This window comes from Sturnus vulgaris, chromosome 2, assembly GCF_052056855.1.
Source record: "Sturnus vulgaris isolate bStuVul1 chromosome 2, bStuVul1.hap1, whole genome shotgun sequence".
Taxonomy (NCBI): Eukaryota; Metazoa; Chordata; class Aves; order Passeriformes; family Sturnidae; genus Sturnus; species Sturnus vulgaris.
Window position 1 is genome coordinate 49,696,879 of NC_142244.1, and position 25,998 is coordinate 49,722,876.

At 38.0% G+C, this 25,998-nt stretch overlaps 1 protein-coding gene across 1 annotated transcript; it reads right to left on the minus strand.

Moving 5' to 3' along the window:
• Positions 1-1,764: 1,764 nt before the first annotated feature.
• Positions 1,765-25,261, minus strand: MTMR6 (myotubularin related protein 6). The gene is made up of 14 exons (XM_014879689.2): positions 25,155-25,261; positions 21,166-21,282; positions 19,124-19,286; positions 18,050-18,207; positions 17,215-17,343; positions 16,042-16,176; positions 14,792-14,924; positions 10,143-10,252; positions 8,954-9,079; positions 7,769-7,818; positions 6,768-6,968; positions 6,102-6,236; positions 5,897-6,023; positions 1,765-4,082 (listed from the first exon to the last, which is right to left on the minus strand). The coding sequence occupies exons 1-14, from the start codon at positions 25,176-25,178 to the stop codon at positions 3,831-3,833; spliced, it is 1,860 nt and encodes a 619-aa protein (XP_014735175.2). The 5' UTR covers positions 25,179-25,261; the 3' UTR covers positions 1,765-3,830.
• Between the last annotated feature and the right edge of the window lie 737 nt (positions 25,262-25,998).

Sequence of the window (25,998 nt, forward strand, 5' to 3'; positions counted from 1 at the left end):
TTATCTTTAAACTAACTAGCAAGCAATCATGCTTACGAGAGGCCCTTATGCCAGTCACACTTGCTCCAGAACAGGGCAGCACTCTAAAGAACAGATGTTGACAGCATGTGCCCTGTGCTATTTCAACATCCAGTTTCCTTATATTATTTATATCACTTCCTCAAGAGGACAGTAGTTAAGCCAAGCTACTCCAGCCCCACCGTGCAGCCAGTTTTGTGCTCAGGTTACCAAAACGGGAGGAGCAAGTTCTTGGAGATTTGCTGATGTGTTACTTTATCAAAAGGCCTCAGGGAAACAGCAACTAGAGAGGAAGAACATATCACCTTTCCCAGCAAGGCATTCTCCACTGTGCTTACCCTGAGGAGGAGACACATGAAACTGTTACAGTTTGATTTGTGTTAGCTTTCCCTCTGCAAAATCATTATATTAGGGCATTTTTTCCACACAGGGATGTTCGGTTTTATGGAAGGATTGCTGTTCCACTTCTCTAAAAGGACTCTCCAGACTTCAGGCTTCTGCCCTAGATTTAGGTCACTAGTAATTGGACATGTGTAGAAAATGCACAGGCTCAGTTCAGTGTTGCCTAATTAATTTCTTAGTCTGTTGATTTGGCAGTCGCCCTACAAAACAGAACAGTTGGATACTTAAACTTGTATTGAAGAATACCTTATGACACTACCAAGCCTCCCAAAAAATAAGCCAAACTCTTTCGGTACTAATGAAACAAATACTTTAAATTGCCTGGAGTACAAAAGTGAAATCAGTTTTCTCAGGTGAGTCTATCAGCTTGGTTCATAAAAATAAAAAAGATCAAGCACAGCACAGAATGTAGAAACCCAAAAACTTCACATAAGGAGCTCTCCTGAAGACAAAGCACAGAACTGACAGGTGCTTAAGTCTGACAACCTATGGAGCAGAATCAAATGTACCAACTTTCTGTCTGGGACATTATATTCCCAAGCAACTGGAGAGCATACCAACCACAAACTAATGTCACAGCCTGAAAGAGAGAGTTCTGTGCATTATTTTGATCTGTTTGAGGTGCCTTTCAGTATGTAACTGCTCTTGGAGTAGCATATTCATGATGAAAAGCTCGTTCACTGAAATTAGAATTTAAATTCCTTCTGTTTCTAGGCTTCTGTTGCAATTTAGTCAACTTGCCTGATTTTAAAAAAAAAATCCTTTTTGAAGGACACAGAACAGCCCAACTGTGCTGAGTCCTGGCTATCCTGCCAATCTTTCTGTTGGAGCTCGCTTGACTACCACCTATTCACTTCACCACAGGTCCCATGTGTTTTAGGTAGTTTTGGCTTAGGCCTAAACAGCAAATGAGAAGAGACAGATGCCTCTCTGCAGGAACTTTCCTCACTGGTGACCCTGGGGGTTGAGTTGGCAGAGCTACCTGAACCTTACAAGGTGGTTGCTTTACAAAACAGCCTTATAAAACTCTATTCACATATTAACTGGAGTAAAATATTTACTTCAGATCAGGAAGTACTGTATTTTTTGATCGAGAAACAAGCTCAGTGCCTGAGCAGACAGTTTTATGGCACTTTAAAGGTGACCTAACATGCCTACCTTGATTTAAAATAAAAACACATTCCAGTTCCTTTCCCTAAGAAGTGAGCTCTGCCAATAAAAAGGACCTGAAGACCGAAATAAACTCACTGTAACAGTACTGAAAGGGAACAGATCTTTTCTCCAAAAGCCTTATATACAGTGGCACTCAGATGGCTGTTAAAGTAAAAACAACATACAACAATATTTGCAAAAAAGCTTAATATAATCTTTCGAGTCTATAAACTCTAAACAATAAATAGGAAAAGTGTACATGGCACACCAGAGCAGCTAAATATTAAAACAAATACAAATGGGTAACACCCATATTGTCAGCAATGTTTGTTTCACTAGTGTGATATAATACAAGCTTAATATACAAGATGTCTTTACAAAGGAAAACCACAGAACTAAGTTAATAGAGAAGGTGAGGGAAAAGGGGAGACAATAAATAACAAGGCACAAAAACCTCTCTTGCTGCAACCCTGTAAGGCACCACTTGTGCAAACATGAAACTATCAAAACCTGTAGTGAAGGCATTCTAAATGTGTTTAAGTAACTGGATAATGTACTTGAAATATGACACTATGCTTACATCTTTGAAAATAAAAATGCTTATGTTTCAAAAATCAAGTTAGTGAAACGGGTGAATTAATTGCCAAATACAAGAGTCACAGCTGGTTTCTCCCAGACTTACACTGGCCTTGCTAAGAATCTTGGATCCAATATGGTGCAGAGGGAAATGCTGCCAAATTATGTCAAATTGTGCACACCAGTAATTGTGACAAAACACACTTCAGGGATTAGGATGAGAATGAAATAATTTTCATTTGAAACCAAAAATAATTTAAATCAAGACATAAAAGGCCAGTAGCATTAATCTAACATAACTAGGAATCTTAATACCCCAAGTTATAATTCATACTTCTGTTTAAGAGCTAGGCACCATTTTTCTTCCTTATTCTTTTACCTGCTCACAAAATCTATCATGAGACACAATTCAGAAAAATGTTCTCCCTTACCAGAAGATTACAGATACATAGTTAAGCACACAAACTGTAAGTTTCCCCCTTTTTTCTTATGTTCCATGATCTCTACTGCATCCTGCTAGAAGTTTTTGTCCTTTTTCCAAATACATAAAATTTCCAGATACTAAAATTACTTTAAACATGCACAGGCTGGACAAGTTTTTACAAGATGAGAAGGGTTTCCACCAATAACCAAAGTTTTCTTCTAATAAACATTTAGGAAGCACTCAGTTTCTCATGAGCTTCAGATATATGACTTTTTGGGGGGGGAACAGTATCAGTAGACTACATTTCCAAAAATTTTGCTTGCATTCTTGTACCTTGAACAACTGCACAGCACACAGTAAACAATCTGAATGAACCTGATTATTCAGTTATTGGTTAGTTTTGTTTTCTTACGTGACATGTCTTATTTTACACTTAAATACCTTGCCATAAATCAAAACACTTAAGGTCCGACAACCTGCAGCTTTAATGATGCTCAATCTGCTGAGCTGCCAGAGAGGAAAATCAGGTCAATCTATTATATTTTAAACAACAGAGCAAATGGAATAAAAAACAGTCTCAAGTGATAATTTAACATTCATATAGCTATTTGCTGAAAGGCTGTGCCAGCTTAGGCATGCTTCATTCTTTATATTCAGTCCTGTTTTAAGGATATAAAAATTTGAGCAAATACAATGTAAACAGAGCCAGGTAGACTGCAGTAGTAAAGGAAAAAATCATTGATCTTACAGGTTTAAGGCCAACTACTTATGATTTGAAATATGTCATACTTTTCCATGGCACTTAATACAGTGAAAGTCAGTACTGGGTGACACTAAGCAAGGGAATATGTATTCATATGAGATATATACATGTAGCTTCAACTCCTAAAATAGAAAGTTCAAGTTTCCTTGTCCAAACAAAATCAATTTGTGAAAGACCACCTGTGGTTTCCTATATTGAATAAAGTACTATTTAAATCAATTTAGTGCAAACTGACCAAAGTCCAAAGACATAACATTCTTTGATTTTCAGTCACTACTTACCAAATGCCCCTATTTTTTTCAAAAAGACAACTACATCTTTTTTTCCCCCCTTAAAAGAACAGCAAACACTTGACAACTAGCATGCTGTTCTAGTCTACATTAACAAAACTTGCTGATAGACAAACCGTGTTTTGGTCATGCAGCACAGACCCATCCTGAAAATGGCCCATCTCTCCATTTAATCAGTCTAGAAAAACACAGTGCCAGATGTCAATTAGCAGGTCATCCTGGCCACTCCGAACTCCAAGCTGACAACGGCAGGCTCGGCTTTGGAGAACTCGGACACGAGCTCGCTGTAGCGGTTGTCTGCTGGGTTGCTGCCCTCTATGGCTCGCACGGCGTCGTTCGCTGGCACCGGCGGCGGCTCCTTCTGGAAGCACGGAGGGGATTTCAGTGCCACGGGGACAGCATGATCCTGCTCCTTCTCAAGGACCGCATCTGACTGCCCACTTCTCTGCTTTATTTTCTGAAATACAAAGAACAGTACTAACAGCGGGCATGGCTCTTTACTGATGATATTGTGTTTCAAAAGGAAATGTATCCCCTTCTTTTGCTGGCCAACTCAGTGTCTGCAGAACCCTGTTACAGACCCAAGCTTAGATAGGTAACAGTATTGCTAAACGTTACGCCATTTCATACGACACTCTTCCCACAGTTTATTTTACAGCAGATGCTAAAAGAACTGTTTGCTTAAAATTTGCAGAAGGGCAGAAGACAAAGAATGCCTATCAATTTCGCTAGAGAAGGAGAGGCTCTTCCAGGCTTGCCCCTTGTTTGGTTGCTATCAAGATGGAAATACTTTCTGGAGTAGCAGCAGAGGAAGACAGCCCTTGGTACTGTAGCAAGCAGGGATCTTGAAGTCTTTTAAAGACCATGAGTCTCTTAATGAGAAAGCAGCTTGAGATCTAAAGCCCTTCTATCCTTCCTAAAAACCTTCTAAAAGACTTTTATTTTTGATCTAAAAAAATGCCAATGCAGTTTGTTCAAATGCATGAATACTCTAAAAAAATGTCAACTAAAAAACAGGAAAGGAGTAAAGGATATATCCTGCCAGCACGAGCAAGAGAACAGGAAAGATCAGGATTAAGGGATTTTTCAGTTATATGGTTTGGGTTGTTTGCTTGTTTTGTTTTTAATTCAAGCTAACTCACCCAGTAACTGGGAGGCTGCAGCAGTTAACTGAATAGATTTGTTTGTTGATGTGTTTATATGTCATTAGAACTGAGACTAAAACCACAAGACTGGTGTCTCTTGGTATCAACTTTCTATAGATGGTAACAGCAGTAGCAAAAACTTCATCAGGATTTCAAAAAACTACATCTCAACATTGGTCAAGTGAGAAATGTAGGCTCACGTGAAATTAACATCTTGGAATGATGTTCTAGAAAATTCAAAGCTGAGACTTCACTTTCCCTCTTGTTTATTCTTTAGATTACTTTTTGAGTTTTCTTCACCCTGCTGCTTCAATTGTATAAAATTTTTCTAAATATAAAATTAAGATTGGAAACAGTATTAGATTAAATGACCTACATTCATTACTTTACAGTAGGATCAGTCTAATAAAATCTTTCCTCCTAGAAAAGCTGTACTTCTCCCCTCTTCTTCCCAACATAATATACAGGAGTTCTGTTACCATTTCAGTCCATGCACAGGTAGTAAAACTGATAATCAGAAGACTTCTGCATTCCTTAAAAGGCATTATTCTGAAGTTTATGTACCTTAACTGACTCTAAGAGAAGTAACAATCAGCCTTTCCTGGCTGTTTACTGCAGCACCTAGAAGTCAATTACAGACATCTGACCTCTGGATTAAGCCCTGTCTTCATGAAAACATTACAATGTACATAACCCGTAATTATGATGACTCACAACAGCATGCACCTGCATATGAAGTTAAAAGAAGGACAATACTTACTGCTTCCATTTTAGTAGCTATAATAGAAATAAAATATTTTCAGTCTCCTTAGTTTAGCAACACAGCTGTAGCTACATGGATACTTTGTTATCCAAGGTAGTATAATGTAGGTTAAGTTTCTGTGAAACTTACCTTCAGTAAGGCTTTGATAGCAGCACTTTTACATAATAGAGCTCATTAAAAAAGCAGAATAAATAGTGCCTTAGAGCACTCATCATAGAAGCAAGCAGTGAAAGTCCAAGTCACCATTACACAGAACAAGTGCTAGGCCATACAGTGACATTCACGTGAAACTATAGCAGCACAGTAACAAATATAATCTGAAGAACAGGTCACAAGTACACACACTTATTTTGCAATACTTACAGCTTCCAGTTCTTTAATGTCTTCTTCCAGTTGTTTATTTTGCTCACTCGTATTCATGATAAGGTTGAACATAGACTGCCTGGGATGCATACTTCGATCAAACTGATGGTACATGTTTCTCCAAAACCTGCACAAAGCAGACAGTTTTAACTATGCAAGATAATGACAGAGCTGAAGACAAGATACTGTATCTTATTATACTTACTTAAAATTGAATGATACTGTATTAGGCTCCAAAAGAGTTAGTTCTGGAGAGAAGTCCGGATTATACAGAGGATTCTGATATTTCTTCTGATCAGCCAAAAGGAACGGCCACAAGGAATAGGTCTTCTCTTTTAGTCTTAAAGCAAGAAGAGAAAAAGGTCAACACACTAACTGCAAGCAAACAAGCAGAAGACACTGCTTATGGTGTGCAAGTTCTGCCTACTTGAAATAAATACTTTTAAAATACAATGTGAGAGGAACTGATAAAAACTTCACAGTAGTTTTCCAGCTAAACGCATTGAGGATATCCTACCAATACTTCTAAATGAGTAGGCTTGAGCAGGAAAGAATTTTAAGATTACCTAAAGAGATTGGAGAGGAAACGACATGGTATTTCCAAACTTAAGCTTACCTACTTTTAGAGGGGAAAAAAACTAAAAACCAGATGAGCAGGAAAACCTTGACTTTCCCTACAAAAAACATTTTCTACCAGAATTAGAAAGACTATCTTCAGCATGCAAAAGCACAAGAAGCATTCTGATGCAGTTCAACACAGATTTCAGTACCACCAATCCTTCCTCTATTCAGAGCCTAAAATGAAGAAGATTCACATAAGTTCTTAGCCTGCCAGAATAAACAAAAGACACCTTACAATGTGCCTGCTTACTTTAGCTCTTCTCGTTCTTTTTGACAGTTTCCAAGGAAGTTACCAAACTGGCATGAATGGACGTGTTCATGGATTTGAAGGAGGAAAGCTTCATTGTACTCAAAGGCTTGTGGAAACTGCTCAGTCAGATTCCACACACTTTCTAAAAACTGAGTGAATACTGGCGAGATCTCTTTCGGATCACCATCCAACTGACAACATCTGAAAAAGATTCCACAAACAGAAACTGGTTTCAGTCAGAAATCAAGAAAGTCTTAGCTGCAATTGTTTTTAAATGATAGCACCTTAATTTGGCACTAGCTTTGATTTGGAAACTGAGCACCTAACTTCAGGAACTGGGGCAATTTTTGAATAAATATAAGTCTATATTTAACCTGTTTTTCTGACTTATAAGTAATCACACATCTATATTAAGTACAAAATAGCAACATAAGACAGTTAAGTTGCTTTGTGTCTAATACTGTCACGGTCAACATGTGGAGTATACCAGCTAAAAGCATATTAATAAGCAGTAAACAGCAGCAAGGCTATTGTCATAGCTGATGACAGGCAGATCAAGGGAATAAACAGAACTCTTAACATACAGGACTTCTAAAACTAGGCATGATTTCATCATCAAAGTAAACATAAATGCAAACTTATCTTTAAAGATACCAAAACTGTGTGTTTCATATTGCCTAAATAGCTGGGACGTAGCTTTAGATTGGCTTGCACTGTCTATACACCAGTGCAGACCTTGCTGCAGTCATCATCTTCTGCAAGCAAGGCACCAGTAGCGCTAAAACTTTACGTCTGCAATATAAATCAGTTATCCAATAGGTATTCAAATAAACTGAAATACACTGTAGACAGCAAGAGAAATGCCTTGTCTACTGAAAACAGCTTACTCATTGCTGAACTGGTGCAGTGTGGCTAGAAATGCAACATCTACAAGTCTTTTGTTTTAGAATATTTAGCTCAGTTTGCTGTACACACTTTACTATATCAGAGGAGTGAACTACCTGTCAGAGAACTTGTGCCCAAAGGAGATCCAGTCTTTCTCTATCAAGACCTAGAGGGTAAAAAACCAAAAATCTTGTGTAAAATATTACTCAATCTTACACCTACAGTATTAACCCCACAGGCTATCGATATGTTATACTTTAAATTTGAGTCCAATAAGTTACAGTAGAAACAACTATTTATCACTTTGTATCTTCTTTATTTTCTTGGAAGTTTTCATGAGATTCTCAAAGTATATTCATAGAAAACTAGTATAAAAAGTTAAGCAACTCGCCAATCAGGTAACTGATAATTTCAAGAAAAATGTTGCATGACTTATTAGACTTTCTATGGCAAGAATAAGAAAAATGTTAGTACTGCATGCCTGCTATCATGGTTTACATAAAACCACATAATATATTCTTTCTAACATTTATAGCAGTAAGTTTGTTCATATCAACACTACCTTGTTTTATCACTTCAGTCACACTACCAAGCACCAAAAATTCAACTGAAAGCAAGGATTAATCAAAACCCAAAAAGATTAAATTACTTCCCTAAAGATTACACACATTCTCACTATTCACAACAAATTAATCCTCTTTAACTCTTCCTCAACTTCACTTTCAGTGCTTGTAATATTTGTGGCAGTTAGTTCTAAACAATACACTGAACTAGTTTTATGTACTATCCTTGAGGAATTCCCCATAACACCTTGCATTGTCATTGCAGAACACTGTTGATTTTCCTAGTCTAAAATTTGGAATAATCGTACTGAAATTCTTCTCTCTATATAAAAAGATGAAGAAATTTAGATTGATTAGACATCTTTACATTTCTATCATTGGGGGAATTGTCATTTTTAGATTTTTAAAATGTTTTGGAGACAGACAAAAATGCTGTTCTACTGCAGCACAGAGCTGCTGTAATTTAGTACGTGTGCTATGTCAGATAAGCACTTTGGAATCCATAGATAAGGGACTTGCTGGGATGCAAAAGGCAATCTGCTACTTGTATTTCAGTTTTTAGATTTTAAATCATTTTTTCAAGCAGCAAATATTTCTACATGAAATATTTATCAATATACTGCAAACTTATAACTACCAAAAAATAAAAAATTAGTATGTTTGATCCGTTGCACACTCAATATATTTTACACCCTTTCTTTACCAAGGAACAACTCAACATTGCAACAGACTGCTTACCATGAATCCTTTGATTGTTCTGTAATAGGAATCTAGCAAGAGAGCTCCAAGGGAACAAACTTGAGAAGTCCTGTCCCAGCCATCTGAGCAGTGCACCAATACACTTGCACTCTCAACCGCTATTGCCTGCAAAACACAGTTGTTTCTTAATCAGTGCTCTTTTCTAGACAGAAGTCAAAAAACAGTAAATAAATAGAAAAACCTAAATTGATTTCCAACTCATAGCATAGGCCATCTTATTTCACAGAGCTCGAAAAATGTTTACTATGAGGAAAAGATTTAATAGGACCAGAAAGTAGGAACTTGTCTTCATGGAAGTATAGAAAACTCCTTGATAAGCAAAGAAATTCAACTACCACCTTTGTATAAGCTAACATCTACAGGGGTTCCCAGTTCTCTCTCTCCCTCATAAAACTAAATTTACAAGAAAACCTAACAATAATTAGATTACACATTACTGAGTATAGATTAACAAAAAATCAAACTATGTCAACACATCATTAAAGATACCACTTGTTCATCATTATGCTACTTAAAAATAAAGGCCTAGGAAATGCTTCTTGGCTTCAGCTGAGAAATCAGCTCCTGTTGGCTCAGACATTTTTGAGGGTCAATTTTAGGAGAATCATCCACTTCTAACTGAGATAGCTTCCTGTTATTTCAGCTAGCAAAAACAAAGATCCAGGTTTTTTCTTTACCCACTACCATCAGATCAAGTCCTTGGCTTCCTAAGTGCTTGGCAAAGGCAATTGTTCCTCTGAATTATTCACAGAATCCTATTTCCTTGCCAAATGAAGTCAGCATAGTCACCTTGGCTGCTCTACAATTACTGCCCCAGTTCAATTTTTCAGAGTACACTAAATAATAGTTTGTTCCATCCACTACCAAACTGGTTACACTTTGCAAAAATGTCTAAAGAACCAGGAAACATAAGAATCCCTTTTTTTCCCAACAAGATTACCAAACAGCATTCAAAAAATCCCAGAATATTGGCTGGAATGTTTCATAACTCCAGTCATAAAGAAACACACAATACTTTAACCAGCATATTAGATGTATCGGTATATATACTAAACACCTATCTCCAAAAAGGTTATTTGCAGAATTTTACACATTACATAATATTAAGTATAATTTTTCCGGTAGGAAGTCAACTTCCCATCAAATAAAGAAGCAGCATGCAAGTTACCTTGGCTAGGAAGACAGCAGCATCCAACACAGCTTTGATGTGACGCAGCCATCCAGAATTCTCCAGACCGGACAAGAAGTCATTGACAGACAAACCTCTTGTGCCACTGACTGAAAGAAACCAAGAGTTAAAAAGACTGAAGCAGTTGTAGCTACCTACACACTGCAATGTAAAAAGAAGAATAATTGCATGTTGTATCTAATCCCCTATGTTCTAAGTTGAGTGGCAGTTTCCTGAAAGATTTCTGATCAAATGGTTAAGGGAGGGATACCACAAGATGTTCTCCAGTCAGAATTCAACTCTGTAGAACTATATAACCATGAGTGGCAGGAGTGAGATCTTAGTTCCTTTTGACAAAATAACATTCTAAGTAAATACACTGGTTATCCCCACCAGGAAGCCTTATTCTTGTCTCATCAAGGAAGGCAATGCAAATGCCAAAGGCTCACTGGGAACACTTAATTAGTAGCAGGGAAGTAGCTGCATCCAGACAATACACACAGTTCAGAGCAGTCACACTGCCAGAGTTTTGTCACCTCCACCGTGCTCAGGAGAATAAAGTAAGTGCAGTACAAGAAAACAGGGTTGTATGAAATCCACCAAAATTTTGTCTACCTTCACACTTGACACACTACATTTCTGACTGATCTCTACCATTCTTCCCTAATATACTTGGATCCTGTAACAATAATGTTAATTCAGAGAGCAAGGAAGAACTCAAATTAAAGGAAAGATGCTTTGCAGTGTAGCAGCGAGATGCAGAGATAGATTGAAAGATTCTCACACAGAACCAATTCACATGTAAGACAGATAACCTGGTTCTTGTACAATTCTGAATAGTAACTCACATAGTTACATTACTGTCCAAACATGACAAACTTCTGGCAAAAAAAAATTCTGCTGGCTAACATAACTTCAGCTGTGTGTGATTCTAAGAGAAGACAACCAAGGCTGGTAGCTACAAAAATACCTGCCTCTTCCACAGTGGAAGCCTACTTTCCACTGAGCTTAACAGCTAGACTTGATGATCTCAGAAGTATTTTTCAACCTAAATGATTTTATGATTCTAAAGCATTAGGCCCCAGATGAAAATAAAAAGATTCTGTAGATGAAAGTGAGCAGTAGGGATACAACAGCTGCAAAATCATTTTTATCTCTGGCCGTGGAAGGAAGTGAGTCAGCAGCAAAAGCAGAGAACGAAATTCACCAAATCATTCTGTGATGCAGCTTCATATTCAATCAAGTCCCCTGATGTAATGAATGCCACAAATTCAAATCACTGCCTCCAAGAGCTTTCCTGGATCTGCACTAGATGTTTCTCAGCTTTCAAACTCAAACAAGTTTTGCTCAGGAAGATTCATAGTGCCAGGTGCTGCTGAATACTAGAAGAATGACAGGCTTCCAAACACGTACTGCAGCACCTTTACTAAAGCCCACAGATTTTCATCACCTACAAAACTACCTAGCAAACCACGGCACAATGAGGTAACAGAACATCAAGAAACCCTAGGACAGAAGACCTACTTTTAGAGGTTAGTCTGTAAATATCAGTAAAATAAGTAAAAGCAAGCTAGCTTTCCCCTGTCTTCAAAAGGCATCATTAGGCAAGAGTTCTACTTCCAAAAGATCTAGCACATGGAGGAAATCAGATGAGAACGTGAGCTAGCTGAAAGGATTGAGTCATTCTCCATGCCAGTGGTTCCATACACTTCATCAGTCACAACAGTACACAAACACATCCACCACTCTATGGTAAAGGAAAGAAACTGAAAACAGTCAAGTATCTGGAAATTCAAACATCTGCAGAGAAGGAACTGGACAAAAAAAGGTATGCTTCATGGCAGCACACCTACACATTCTGTAACCTCTGATTTAAAGCACAAGCTTCCCAGCTAGAAAATAAACAGGCTTCCAGCCCTGTTTGTTTTCACCCAGATACTGCTGTCAAAATCTGCTTTTGATCACAATTTTTAGCCTGGCAGAAGTATTTCATCACTAGTATTTCCCCTTTCTAGCTAGATTTCTTATTTTTATAAATGAAGGCAGAGATGGGAAGACATATGTTGAGCCCCAAGAGTTACTATCCATTTCTGTGAATCAACACAGGCATTTTTACACTAGTTGGTGATTAAATCAATTGCATTGATACTGTTCCAACTCTCATATGCTGAAAAAAGTTATTTTCCAGTTCCTTATGGTCTTTTAAAAGGTCAAAGATGATTTATGGTACCATTTATAGTACATCTAAGATAATTCAGCTCCTTCACAATAAATAGGATTCAAGGTAGTTCTGCCTATACAGATCCCACCATAAAAAACACAAGCCCTACATGCACATGAGCCCCAAAACCTCAATGTTCCCTTGTTTAATTATCCTTATTCACACTATTAGCAAAGCCTCAGGCAGCAGTTCAGGAGGTGACTAGACCTGCAGAGTGAAGCACAGCAGGTTGCAGGCAGAGATTTTTTCCTTAAACAAATAAAAAATCTACATAATCCCTTCCCTATACAGAAAACTCTACACAACTCACAAAACCTCCTCAGTTAACACACTTCCACCATCAAAATATATGCAACAGATTGCAGTATCTATTGAGCCTTTTCCCCAAACATTTTCTGCAGAAATGCTCCCTCTTGACATACCCAAAACCCTTTTGTTATCAGTTCAATCCTTTCCATTATGCAATATTGTAATTTAAATATATAAAAACTGAACTTTGTACTTAATGTCAAAGCCACAAATTTAGTCTATGTTAAGTTTCTCCCATGAGTATTGTAGTCTGCTCATCGATAGTCATCATGTTCATGCTGAAGAAAACTATTTGAGAAAAGTTTTGAACCACTGCATGCAAGCTATTTAAGTAGCAGATGAATCCAAAATGAATGCACTGTAAATTCCCCTAGCATGCTCCACGGTGTAGTCCCATTACAAAAGGAAGGATTTTGTCTGACATTTGGCTTACCAATGGAATCTTTAGATTCTGAAGTAAATGAGACAGGCACAAAGCCAAGGAGCAGGACACAGATCAAACAATGAATAACAGTTGTTTTGTTATAAAAAGTCCAAACAACTGAGGGCAGTCCCAGTTACAGCGGTGCTTGAACAAGCAGTGTCATTGGTATCATGCTCTGATTTGAGAACATTCAGTTCAGCACATTCAGGGGAAGTGAATACACAGAAGCTAAATGGCATTTTCCTCATTTTAAGTTATGAACCATTTTCATGGCGTTTTTTTCCTGATCATCCCACTGATGGCACATTTCTACAAGAGGCTGAAGAGTAAATCATTGCATACATCCCTAAATTTTAAGGGTCCCTCCTATCCCTGAAGATGCTCCTACTTCTGAAGTGGAATTCAGCAAAACTCTAGTGAATCATTCAGACTGAAGAGAGGCAAAACAACTGTGTTCATTCACCCAAAAAGCTTAAGTGAAAAACAAGCAATAGAGATCACTCATGATTTTGTTCAAATGAAAACATACTCCATCCTTAAAGAAAGTTACAGACATGTATTTAGCAAGTATTGCTGGTGGGATGTTAATTAAAATGGAAGGAATATGAAGTCTGTGTTGATAACTGTGTGATGTACATACTTATGCATCACACATTATTACACAGGAGAAGGCCTCTTAAAAAATTAAAACAACCATCAAGTTTTATTAGCTAGTTTCCTAGAAGTGAACGTATTAGTAAGAGAAAGGAGGATTATGCCAAATATAAAAACTCAAGCTCAGGCTCATGCTTCTCATCTTTCCTTTAGGAAAAACACATTAAAGAATATGTTAGGAATAATCAGAAAGATCCATATTACTAAAGCTCAGTAGGATTCCGTACACAGTGCCTGAAGAATAGGTTAGCAGCACATCCAGAATCAATGAAAATAAAGACTACACCCTAGTCTGTAAGATTTCTTGATCAATGTAACAGCATGTCTTCATCAAAACAGGCTTCCATACAAGTGTAAACCTTCTCTGTCTCTGGAAATACTTGCATAATTCCAGAAGCCAAGCACTTACACATGTATGGTATGTCAGGTGTGGAAGCCTCATTTCTGCCACTGTATTCTAATCTCAGAATCCACAAAATGTCTTATATTTTCTCTCAGTTGTCTACCTAAATAAAACATCAGCAGAATTATGAACACACTTCTGCCACACCATTTTCACCACCAGGAGGCAGGCAGTGGTATGGTGAAGTGGCTCACATCTTCCCCTGCCCCTTCTCTACACCTACAAGCACACAAGTGGCTCACTGAGTCAAAGAGCTCAAATTTTGTGCAGCCCATATGCTTATTGTGAACTCTGTGGACCAAAGTGCTCTTTGGAGGATATTCTGTAAATGAAATGTATCTACAGACATACACTTGGAAAACATCGCAGTCTTTCTCACCGACACACCAACAAAGCTCACTAAAGATGCATGTGCCATTCAATTTTCTTCAAAATAACTCCATTCAGTCGAGTCTACAGTTTGAAGGTCGAGGTTTAAGGTAATTAATTACCACATTAGCACATCAAACTGGTACTAAACACAGAGCTGGAACAGACCATAGAAATGTCACTGCAGTTTGTGTAACCTATTATTAAAGACTTCAGAAAAACACTTACTCTGTTTTCAAATACACTATTTTAGTACAGTTAAAACATACCTTCCAGGAGTTTTTGCAGGCTAGACCTCATTACATGAATATTTTCAATGCCAACAAACTGGAACCTAATGTTTGAGTAGTTATCTTCGTTCTCATAGCCCTTCCCAGCAGCTCTGTTCGCCATTGCATTAAGCTTAAAAGAAGAAAATAAAAATACTGAAAAACATTATTGGAATAAAAACATCAATTGAAGAAACAAAAGTCAAGCAATTTCAATTGAATACATTGGGAAAAAAATCACAAGAGCATGTAGTATAAACAGATTCTAATATAGTTTGTGGCAAATCAGCTTGAAAGCACTGAAGTGTAAGAAAAGGACTATATATATATCTATATATGTATGTATATAAGTAGTCTATATTTAGAATATATCTGAATAATGCATTTAGTAATTCCTATTCTCTTCTCCATATTCCTAACTAATAAGTTTTTACTTGTGTCCAAACATTTCTGAGTAAAGACACTACAAACATCTCACCTACAAAGGAAAGTTTCCCAGACATTTTCAGCTCCTATTTTCAGACACTTGAGTGAAATTAATACTAATTGAAATGAAGATGGGTCTAAAGAGTGAGAATTAGCCACACATTGTAACACGGGTCATAACATAGTTCAACTTAATAAAATAACATAATTCAATTTAATTAGACACTGATGAAGTATGATGGTGAGGCACTGGAAAACACTGCCCAGAGAAGTTGTGGATCCTGGAAGTGTTTGAAGCCGTATTGAATAGAGCTCTGAACAACCTCGTCAGAGAGGTTGGAGATGATGTTTAATACTTCTTCTAACTCAAGCCATTCTGCCATGACCAAAAAATGCCAGAACAGAATTTCCTCCACTTCCTCCTTTCAGGGACAGTTTGTACAGATCATCTACCCAGAATATACTACTCTCTCCCATTCCAAAAGAAACCCCATCACAGCTCGCTATTTCATGAATTTCATTTCAAACAGTTAGAATTATCTGGATCCCACTCAACTGTTCACTTCCTAACACGATTTACGTATACTTTTAAATGCCCCTCTCAGAGTTCAGCAGCATATTCAGAGAATTCTAGCTGAGTACTGGGACAGGTTCAACTTCTTTAAGAAAGCAAGTAATCAAAACACCTGAATAGAGAGGCCTAACCTTATCTTCACAACATTTTTGCTCATGATGGAATAGTATTTGGCTCCGAATTTTTCAGAATTACATTGTATCCCTGCACTCTAATATTCAGGAGAGGCTTGTCTGTAGCAAGTACCTACCTTGGGCCTGGTGTCCATGACATACATGTAGCGATTTGAAGGATTTGCTTTACTGATGGCTTGCAGCATGTGCTCATCTTCCAGGCACCTGGCACTGAAACCTGAGAGAGGTTGACTGCATCTGCAAATTGCAGCCTATCAGAGACAACAAAGAACAAATCAGCATCAGTTTAATACTTGTACTTGAAGTGCTTTGCAAAATCTCAAAATACACTTAAACAAACGGTTTCATTCAGCAGGTAGTACCAGCAAACTGAATAAAGTTCAGGTGTTCCAACTTTTTAAGCACATGCCTTAGAAACCCTGATATACAGTAGTTACAACTTAAATCTAAAGATTGATCAAAACAGTTTTTCAGGTTCATCTTCATTGGCAAGGTATCAGTTGACATAATTGACATAAAAACTCTCAAAAGGCTGGAAAAACTACACTTTAGGAAGGCAAGATACTCCCTTAATATGGAATGAATTATGTGTGGTTTTATTCATGTGGGCATGATTTTATTATTGCAAGTGCAATTTGTTATTATCTAATGTAATTTTTGTAATGTAATTTTCAATGATATGTTGTATTTCAGAAGGTATCAGGTACATCTTCCAATATTCAAATAATAATGTAATTATCTTCAAATCCATCCAGTAGCTTCACATTCATCAGACAAATTCTTTAACTCAGCAAGGTGACAGTACTCCTCTCCTTCCACAGCTGAGACAGGTTCATGCTGCTTTACACCAACCTCTGCAAAATCTTAATTCCTACCCTGCAGAGTTCTTTTACCTTGCAAGTAACTCTTTGAAGAAACAATTCTATTATTTTATTGTTTCATCTGTTTGGGTTTTTTTCCTACCATTTTGACCTAACAGATTTTATTACTGATATATGAAGAAAGACAGATCCTTTAAGAGAAAGCTATCCTCAGTTACCTTAATGTTAGTTTCTGAAAACATTAGTAGATTCAACTGATTATCAACTGATTACTTAATAATTTCTTTTAAACTGGCTAGGTTTACTAAGCATCCTGTTAGGCACTACTCCTGCCAGCTGTATTCAGAGTTATCCTGAGTCACAGCCTTGCCATACAAGTCATTGCGCTCCTCACCAAGCCTTGAACTACTGCCAAGTGTTGAGAAATACTTTTCAGCACATTTACAGTAAAAGAAAGTCACACTATACCTCTTTATTTTTATGATAATATGACAACACTGGGAATCTTCCTTTGCTTCTGAACTTGGAGCTACCAACAATTATGGGCTTGCTTGCAGTTCTGGGAACATAAAGTTCTCTAGGATAGGTTTCACAAATCTGAAAGACACAGATACACAAAAAGGATTTTATAGGTAAGACACAAAGCCTAATCTAGTTTTATTGTATTCAATTTGAAAGATGTAAGGTGAATCAAGACACAAAAACAAACACTACCATGTTTCACTATACAAATGTAAACAATTCAAAGGAGACAAGACATGGATGAAAGTATACAAACTGGGATCCAAGTTACATAGGCAAGCATCACCATACCAGCATTCACTCTCAAGACTGCAACTCTGCAGTAGAAATGCTAAGAATATGTTTCAAATAAAATACTGAAACTATTTCCCTCATTTTAACACTTGCAGACTATAAAGTAAGATGAAATCCAATCTCAGAATCAGCCATACCACCACAGCCAGCACTGCAAAATGCTAAGGTAGAATCCAGCTCAGTTAAGAGAGACATCACAAAGCTGCAGAGCACCAGTCACTGGGGCTGGGCTTCAAACAGGTAAGCATCTCTCGAAATAATCCCAAAGAATCCACGCATCCATGCACACATGCTCTCTCAGTGAGGCCTTGGGAAAAACTTCAATTAGGAAGTTGTGAGATTGCACACTGATTAAGGACTTAACTCTCTCTACCTGCAAGTTTTGGCTTATATTGCAATCCAAGTGCTTTCATAGCATTAAGATGTTTCCTATAGGCCTGATCAGAAACAGATGCAGAGTAGAACATGTTTCCATTACAACACTTACCTTGTAATCACGATTTGCATCAGATAACTGCCAGTAATCATTTGGCACTCCCATTCTCTTATACTCTTCTGCTAGATCAATAAGCTGCCAACCTTTGACTTGCTCAGACTCATTTTGTTTTGGATTATAGGAAAAGGCATAGAGTTCTTCGTATTTTGCTAAAAGGTAAAGAAGATGTAATGGAGAGAAAATCTCAGGCTTCAAGATTCACAAAAGCAAGACTAAACAACAAATACTTGACATGCCTATATCTATTCTGCAACTATCCTATAGTTAACTAACACAATTATAGAGACTTGGAAGTAGGTTATGAAAGTTTTCCCAAGCGTGCTTGGCCTATTTCAGAAGAGACATTTCTAAAGCTATAAGGGTCACAAAATGAAGACTGACAAACTTAAGGCAAAAGGCAGAACTATTAGATTTCACAGGATATGAAAGAACAAACTATTTTGGGAGGCAAGAACTGAAATTTACATCTATTGACCTTAAAAAAAGAAAGTTTTAAAGTTCCCCTTAAAAAAGAAAAGCTTGCAAAAACTTTGTTTTTCCTACTATGACATATGACAGATTGCACTGTTCATTCATTATGACAGATTGCACTGTTCTAAACATAAAGCAGAAAATGCAAAAGACCATACTGACAGAGTCTCTTGCAAAGCTGAATTGGTAATGTTATTCTAGCATTAAAATCTCAGATTTATTTTTGAAACTGCATGAAATAAGTAACAACTGCTTAGTGGTTTTTAATCTATGAAACCCACAATTAAGAAAGACTATACACGTTTATATTCACAATTTCAGGAACAACACCAGAAATGCAAAAAAAACTATAAAAGGATCTCTCATTCTGTTAAGGAAACGCAGTGACATAAAAAGCCAGACAACGCAGCTTCTGAATTTTTATGCAATTAATATTTAACCAAAAAACCTATTTATATACCAAACCCATATGAGACTTTACGTAACACGTATTTAAAGAAAAATAAATAAAAAATACATGATTTACACACACACTCCCCCCAAACTTGTTATCCATGCATATACTGCAGTGTCTTTCACAGCTACAAGTATTACCTGTTCTTGAGAGCTGAAGCAAAGAATTATAAATGTCATGACAATCTCTCTCTCTGGGTACAACAAAGTGAACTATCCTGAAGTTCTTACACTGGATGACAAGGGGGCAGCCAGAAGTAGTCAAAGGAAGTTTTTCCACTGCAGCAATGTGATGATGTAGTATCTGTGACATACAAAAACTCAGAGTAAGCATGCTGAGGAAAAACAAGAACAGCATACTATTTAGATCAGCAGATGTAAGACAACATGCTAAGCAATGCTGAATATGGATTTTGACTAATTTTGTCAGTCACTTATAAAAAGAAATACATTTAGAAGCAGAAATCCAAGAATGCCACTTCGATCAGGATACTAAAAATGTATAAAACTTTAGTTATTCTCTTCTGTCATTTTGAAGTGTCCTTCTAAATGCAAAACTGAGATGTAAAACTCCACTGTAGTTGTTCAGTTTTCTTTTAACTTTCTTAACTGACAGGCTTATATCTCATTAGGCAGTGTCCACACAGGATATCTATATCTAACGATCAAAAAAAAAAATCAGAATTTTCACACAAAACAAGAGGAAGGGAAAAAAATTCAATGTATGAAAGATACAGGAGCTCCTGAAGATTTCAGAATTCCAGTATTTAACAGGTACAGACAGAACAGGAGATAAGAAAAGCACCTCCTATATTACCTACTGTATTAGATAAACATGACAGTTTCTCAGCTAAATGTTTATGACCACTTTAACAGCACTGTCCCAGCAATGGACATACAAAAGCCCTCCACAGATTTATGTGTGTGGAAATCTACACAAAATTTAGGTAAATACATAGAAAGTAACAGCTATTCAACTATAGGAAGAAAGGCACAGACACACTACCTCAACTAACAAGATGTTCTCGACAGAATTTGAATTACCTCACTGAAGCCATCAAATCCTCTTAAACATTGATCAGAATTTGACAGGCATCTGAAAACTATGCTGCCAAATAAGCATTTACAAAGAGATTATCTTGGAGACACTATGATAATTATACTTGCATTATCATCAGAAATGCAGTACTTGGAGTATAGGTTCAATTTCCCCAGAATGAAACCTTTTAATGTAGTGCATAGGGAGATGCAAGCAAGTAATGCTTCTGAATCATGTTCTTCCCACAAACTCATTTTGTATGAAAGGATAAGAGTTTGGTTTGTACAGAGTTGTATGTTGTATCCAAGAACAAATAAAAGAAAAATCCATTTTCTTGAAAGCAGCATGAGGCACTTAAATAACCAGGATCTATGATTAAGGCTAATCAAGCAAAATACACTTACAGGAAAAAAAAATTAACAACAGTCAGGGAGATGATATTTTATCCTGGAGGATGGAAGACTTAAGGCACTACCTCAAGTCAGGTGGCTGGGCTCCAGTGTGAGCCATAGCTTGATGTCCACATGTGTGCCATCAGGGCACTGAGCATAAAAACTAATGGGAAGTACTGTACTAGCCAGCTTTGATTGCACACCACTGGCACTCGTTAACAAGAAGCTGTAGCCCCATCTGAAACCTTTTATTCCAGAGATGAATACTTGTGAAGAAACAGCTGCTTACTGCTCTAAAAAAGCACATAGTATCTTCATTATTCCCCAAACCTGAGATCTTAGGATTTTTGTTCTCATTTAACCTAGACAGAATCTAATTACAAGGTAAGTCAACTCTGAAATTTTAAACCTGATGCTTAACCTATATATCAGTCTCTCACTCCTGCCTCAGAATTATGGTGCAAGACAGTTATTTAAAGAAAACCACCACACATGCATTCAGAAATACAAGTGAAGGTTACAGAAGAAATTACAGCAGCTTGAAGAAAAGTCAAAATTTTCAACATGACCTGATTTCAACTGCAGCAGTGTCACACAAGAGCACAACCCGTGAATTATTATGATACCATAAAGGAGGAGAGTAGAAAGAACAGCTAAGAACATTTTAGTTAACAAATTCAAACTTAGATCAGTAAGAAGAAATGCATCTGGAGAATCCATGCCTTTGAACCACAAGCATTCATTATCCTTACCCATGTCTCTCTCTGGCTTGAATCTATGAATAACAGATGAGTTGCTGTAAGGTACAGAGTTCCCGTCAGTGACTTATTGCTCGTGCTGAACCTATCCAGTAATTTCACTTGCTCTACCTGTAACAAAAAAGGGGAAGGGGGAATAAAACTTAAATCTTGAATTTCTATAGAAATTTAAATTCTAACTTAGCAAAGGCTTTGTCAGCTTGTGCAGTAATTTTGAACATGGTAGGAAACATAACACAGCACATACAAGGCTACTCAGGCCAATCTAGAGTGGTCACAAGCTTTGAGATGAACTAGATCAAATATTCTGTTTCAATACAAAATTGAGCTTTTTTTAGTTTCAATTTTTCTAAAAGTAAGAATTATTAATGACTAAGCTTTTAGGCTGCTTCCCTAAAACACAGCAAACACACAATAACAATTTCCTGGTATCGAGATGCCAGCACTGAATTAACAGCTGATCTCAGCAATGTGCTTTATTGGCTGTCTGCACACTCAAAGCCATAAAGATTATGCTCTCTTGACTTCCATTTTAGCTATGTACTGTCTTTTGTAAATTCCCCAACTTCAAAAACCTTGCCTCATAGTCAAAATACATTCTTAATGAAATGTAAACATTATACTAATAATTACAAAAAACTCCTTGAAATTCAAGGACTGTGCTGGCATTTGAAGAGATAATTCACGCTTGAGCCTCGCAAGGGCAAATGACTCCTTCCAGCATTCTATCAGCATTATTATCTCAATCCTATGAAAAATATTTCAAAAGAAAAAAATATTTCTAGATAGCCTGCTTTTTATCTGCTCCTCCTAACAGAGTGCTCTATTTGAAACAAGCATTACACGATTCTTTGTGTGCAAGAACAGGAAATGAGTGTGGCAAATGGCTTATCTCCATGCATTCCTCTATTTCTCGGCAGCACTATCTCATTAATATCAAGTTAAAGCTCTGTGCTACCATTACATGCGTGGCAGAACTCCCAAAATTTCCACACCAGCAAGACCAGGATCCAGAAAAGGCAACAAGGAGAGACCACATCTACCATGCTGATGTTAAGCCATTTTTAATTGCCATGTACTGATGTATTTACCTACTAAAAGCATACACAAAACAGAAAACAGAAAAAAGAATCAGGTATTTCTTATGATCTACAAAGGCCTAATTTTTATTTCGAAAGTTAAAAAAACAACTTCATTAATTCAAGGCAGAATGAAGGAAATACAAATACACACTAGAAGTCAGCACTATGATAATATTGTAGATTTCAGTTCAGAAAGCAAAAAATTGGAAACTACATGCATCAGTACATCAAAATACATTATGATGAAGCCACCAAGTCCTCAGGTACAGAGTAGCATAATTGAATACACCACAGCCAAAACACAGAATTCAGACTGGGCAGATCTGCAGCAATAATTGCTCAGGTACCCGGCACTGCACCCCCCCCAGCAAATTAAGAAGTTCACAGAAACTGCTCCAGCTTTGCTCCAGTAACACAACCCACAAAATCCTGGCATGTGAGGTTTCCTTCTCCTCCATGTAACAACGCAGCTTTTCTCAAAGCTATATTTCTACATTAGATGAGGACAGGCATTAGTGCTCCAACTTCCACTTATCTACCTAAAGTCTTCAAGAATTCTGAAAATTAAGTCATACATATACTTTTCTTAAAGACAACTGAAATGTTAGTTAGATTCAGCCTCCATAGATGACTTATTCATTTAAACTTGACTCAAACCAGTTTTAATGAATACTCAGCTTATTATACACTTTTTTCTCTTGCTGTTAATTTGATTTAGCCATCAAACTAAGCAAAACTTTCCATCTCCAGGAGAAAAATCTGGCAGTATTTTCACTAATAAAGATTTGACATCAAATATGCAAAAAGGTCTGACTGAAGAATTTTCAGTCTTTTCTACCTACATTTTGCTACAAAGTATTTTTAAGGATACTATCAAGATTTACTATAAAATCACATATTCTTTATTTTACCACCACGTTTAATAAACTGAGTTTGATCATTTGTTGCTACTTAAATATAAAACTCTCAGAAGTGATTTTTAAATTGACCTCAGTTCCTTATTCAACATAAAATCTGTAGGACAGTTTAATTTCACAAAAAGCTACACTCAATTTCAGGTAGCTGTGCTGGCAGTTCTAAGGAAATTTTAACTTCAACATTCCCAGCAAACTGAAGTTGGAGGCGGTACAAAACCTATCCCAACACCTTCTCCAAGGGATAATGGCTGCCCTGCACAGCAGTTAATTAATGCAAGACTGCACTGTTATTTCAAGTTTATGTCCCTACGACTTAACTAAACAGAAAAAAAAGGAATACCATCAGATTAGAAAAAGCAGAGATGTATCAGAACAGTTGGCATGAGATCCAGCTTGAACCTACACACAAACTGAACCTTCAAAGCTCACAGTGCAGGTTGTACTTTACTCTTCTGGCTTCCTCTATCTGTAATGCTCACCTACACGCATTTTAATCTACCTGGATATTCAATAAACTAACAGCTTACAAAAAAGCTAAGCGAGCAACAGAGTTGTAGCAAAAGAAATAACATGCTATTTCTTACCATGACACTGATTTTTTAGAATGCATATTTTTTTGTATGAATGATAAAAATAATCGCTTCAGATAATAAGTCTTGTAGCTTACAAACTGTGTTCAGAGCTCATTTCTCCCTTCAGTTATATTGCTACATGAAGTATTTTTTCCCCAGCAGGGCCCCAAAAACACCATGCAGAAATACAATCACCTGCAGATGCAAAGAAGTCAGCAACCTGCAGCCTTGCTAGTTTAAATTTCAGGCCTGAAACTTAAACAGGTACTCTAATCATCGATACTCATTGGCTTTAGTCGAGCTTTCATTCTGGAACCAATAACTGACTGTAACAATACGATATTAAGTTTCCAAACAAGGACTTTCATGTTTGTAAATAAACAGGCTAATAAAGAAACTTTATCTCCAATCTGTCAGCGTGGTGCAGGACTAATAAATTGTCACTAGCAGTAGCTTCATCAGAGACCTTCCTTTTGTTTCACATATACACATGTAAATGAAAATTAAAAGCAGCTATACGCATTTATATAAAAGTTATGTAAGCTACTACTAAAAAAAATTTTGCAATTATATTCCTTTATGTAATTATTGGCTATAAATCTACTACTTGGACACGAACTATGAATGCTCCTTTTCTAAACATATCTATAAATCTACTTGAAGGTCAGTCTGTCAGGTTCAGGAATTAATCACAATTTCCAGGACCCAAGAGACAGGGGGAGTCCTTTCAGCAACCTCTGCAGTCAGCGATGATGAGCAAGATGAGAAAAGTACTGTTAGAAATATCATTCTATAGAAGCTGCGACTCAAAAACTTTCTTTAAAACTAGTCACAACAAGAAGAGAGACCTTCCTTTTACACCTTCATTATACAAAGACTAACACACTAATAATAGAAAATAAAAGTCAGAGAAGTCCAAAATGTCAAATACAGCCTAGCTAACATGTTTTCTAATAGCCTAACACATTACACATGCACCGACGGGCCGCGTATTTAACAACACACACTGGAGTCTTCAGAGTGGAGAAAACAAATCAGTTGTTTTCACAACCGACTTGCCTCCAAAACTAGAAAAAGCTGCACGGAACCATATCCAGAGCACACAAAACAACTGCAATCCCCTCCCAGCTCGCTTCTCCTGTTCCCCAGTCCACCACAAAAACCTCTAGACCAGGATTTTACAGACACGGGGCCGCACTGGAGCAGCACGCCCAGAGCCCTCCACCCCTTCCAGCGGCACGGGCAGCTCCAGAGCCCCCGGCGGGGAGGCACCAGCCACAAACAGCAGGAGGCAGGGAAAACAACAACGCCCTCGCCCGCAGCGGACGCGCCGGGCGGGGCGGGCCCTCCCGGCCCCGCTGTTACCGCAGCTCCCCTGCCGCCTCTCTGCCGTGCCGCAGCACCAGGAGTACCTTGGTGGTGCGGATGTGCTCCATGGCGGCGCCCGCTCGGCCGCAGCCGCCCCCAGCCCGCCGCCACCACAGAGCCGCGCCGGCCGCCGCTCCGGCTGCGCTTCCGGGGCGGGGCCGCGCCGCCAACGGGGCGGGGCCAGCGCCGCGCGCCACGCAGCGCCCCCGCGCGGGGGGCGGCGGGAATGAGCGGCTGAGGGGCGGGAATGGCGGGAGGGCAGCTGGGGGGTGCGAAAATGACGGGGAAAAAGAGGTAACTGTGAGGAAGCTGTAAGGGAAAACACGGTGATTTCTCCCGGATGGAGCGCGGGCGCACCCGACATCCCACACACAGTAACAGCCTGAGGGAGACTCAGCGGAGGGTGGAGGAGAGGGCCAGGCTGAGTTGAAACCCTTGCAGAGATGGGAATTCGGTGGTGCTTTCCAGTTGATAAGCCACGCAGCAGCTAAAAACCAAGGGAGACAAAGGAAGATGTGCTGCTGTTGAATCAGCAGCCATGGTGAAATCACTCTCCTTGGACTGATGCATGTTCCCATCACCAGGTTATTTCAGATACTCTCCTGAGATACCCGCCTGCCAAGGTACGACTACCCCTCACTGGCTAAGATGTATGCCTAAAGTCACTCCATGTCCACCAAGACATAAAGAAATAATATAGAAGTGAGTTAAGAATGAGGAGAAGTTAGGGAAGACTGTCTTAACTTCTGGGATCGATCAATGGGCTGAAGCAGTCTTCTCCCCCATGGGGATGCCTAAGAGCCGTACCCATGGGTCCCATGACAGTGAAAGGGATGAGATGAATGTGTCTTTACAGACCATGTGAATCTGCTTGTAGATAGGGCTATG

What these genes read in the sequence shown, in the direction of transcription:
- MTMR6 (XM_014879689.2), bottom strand. Translation starts at nt 25,178, where the DNA reads ATGGAGCACATCCGCACCACCAAG. An exon ending in ATGCAAATCGTGATTACAAG is followed by an intron (nt 17,344 to 18,049) that starts GTAAGTGTTGTA and finishes TGTGTCTTTCAG; the next exon opens with ATTTGTGAAACCTATCCTAG. An exon ending in CTGCTGTCTTCCTAGCCAAG is followed by an intron (nt 9,080 to 10,142) that starts GTAACTTGCATG and finishes TGTGTTTTGCAG; the next exon opens with GCAATAGCGGTTGAGAGTGC.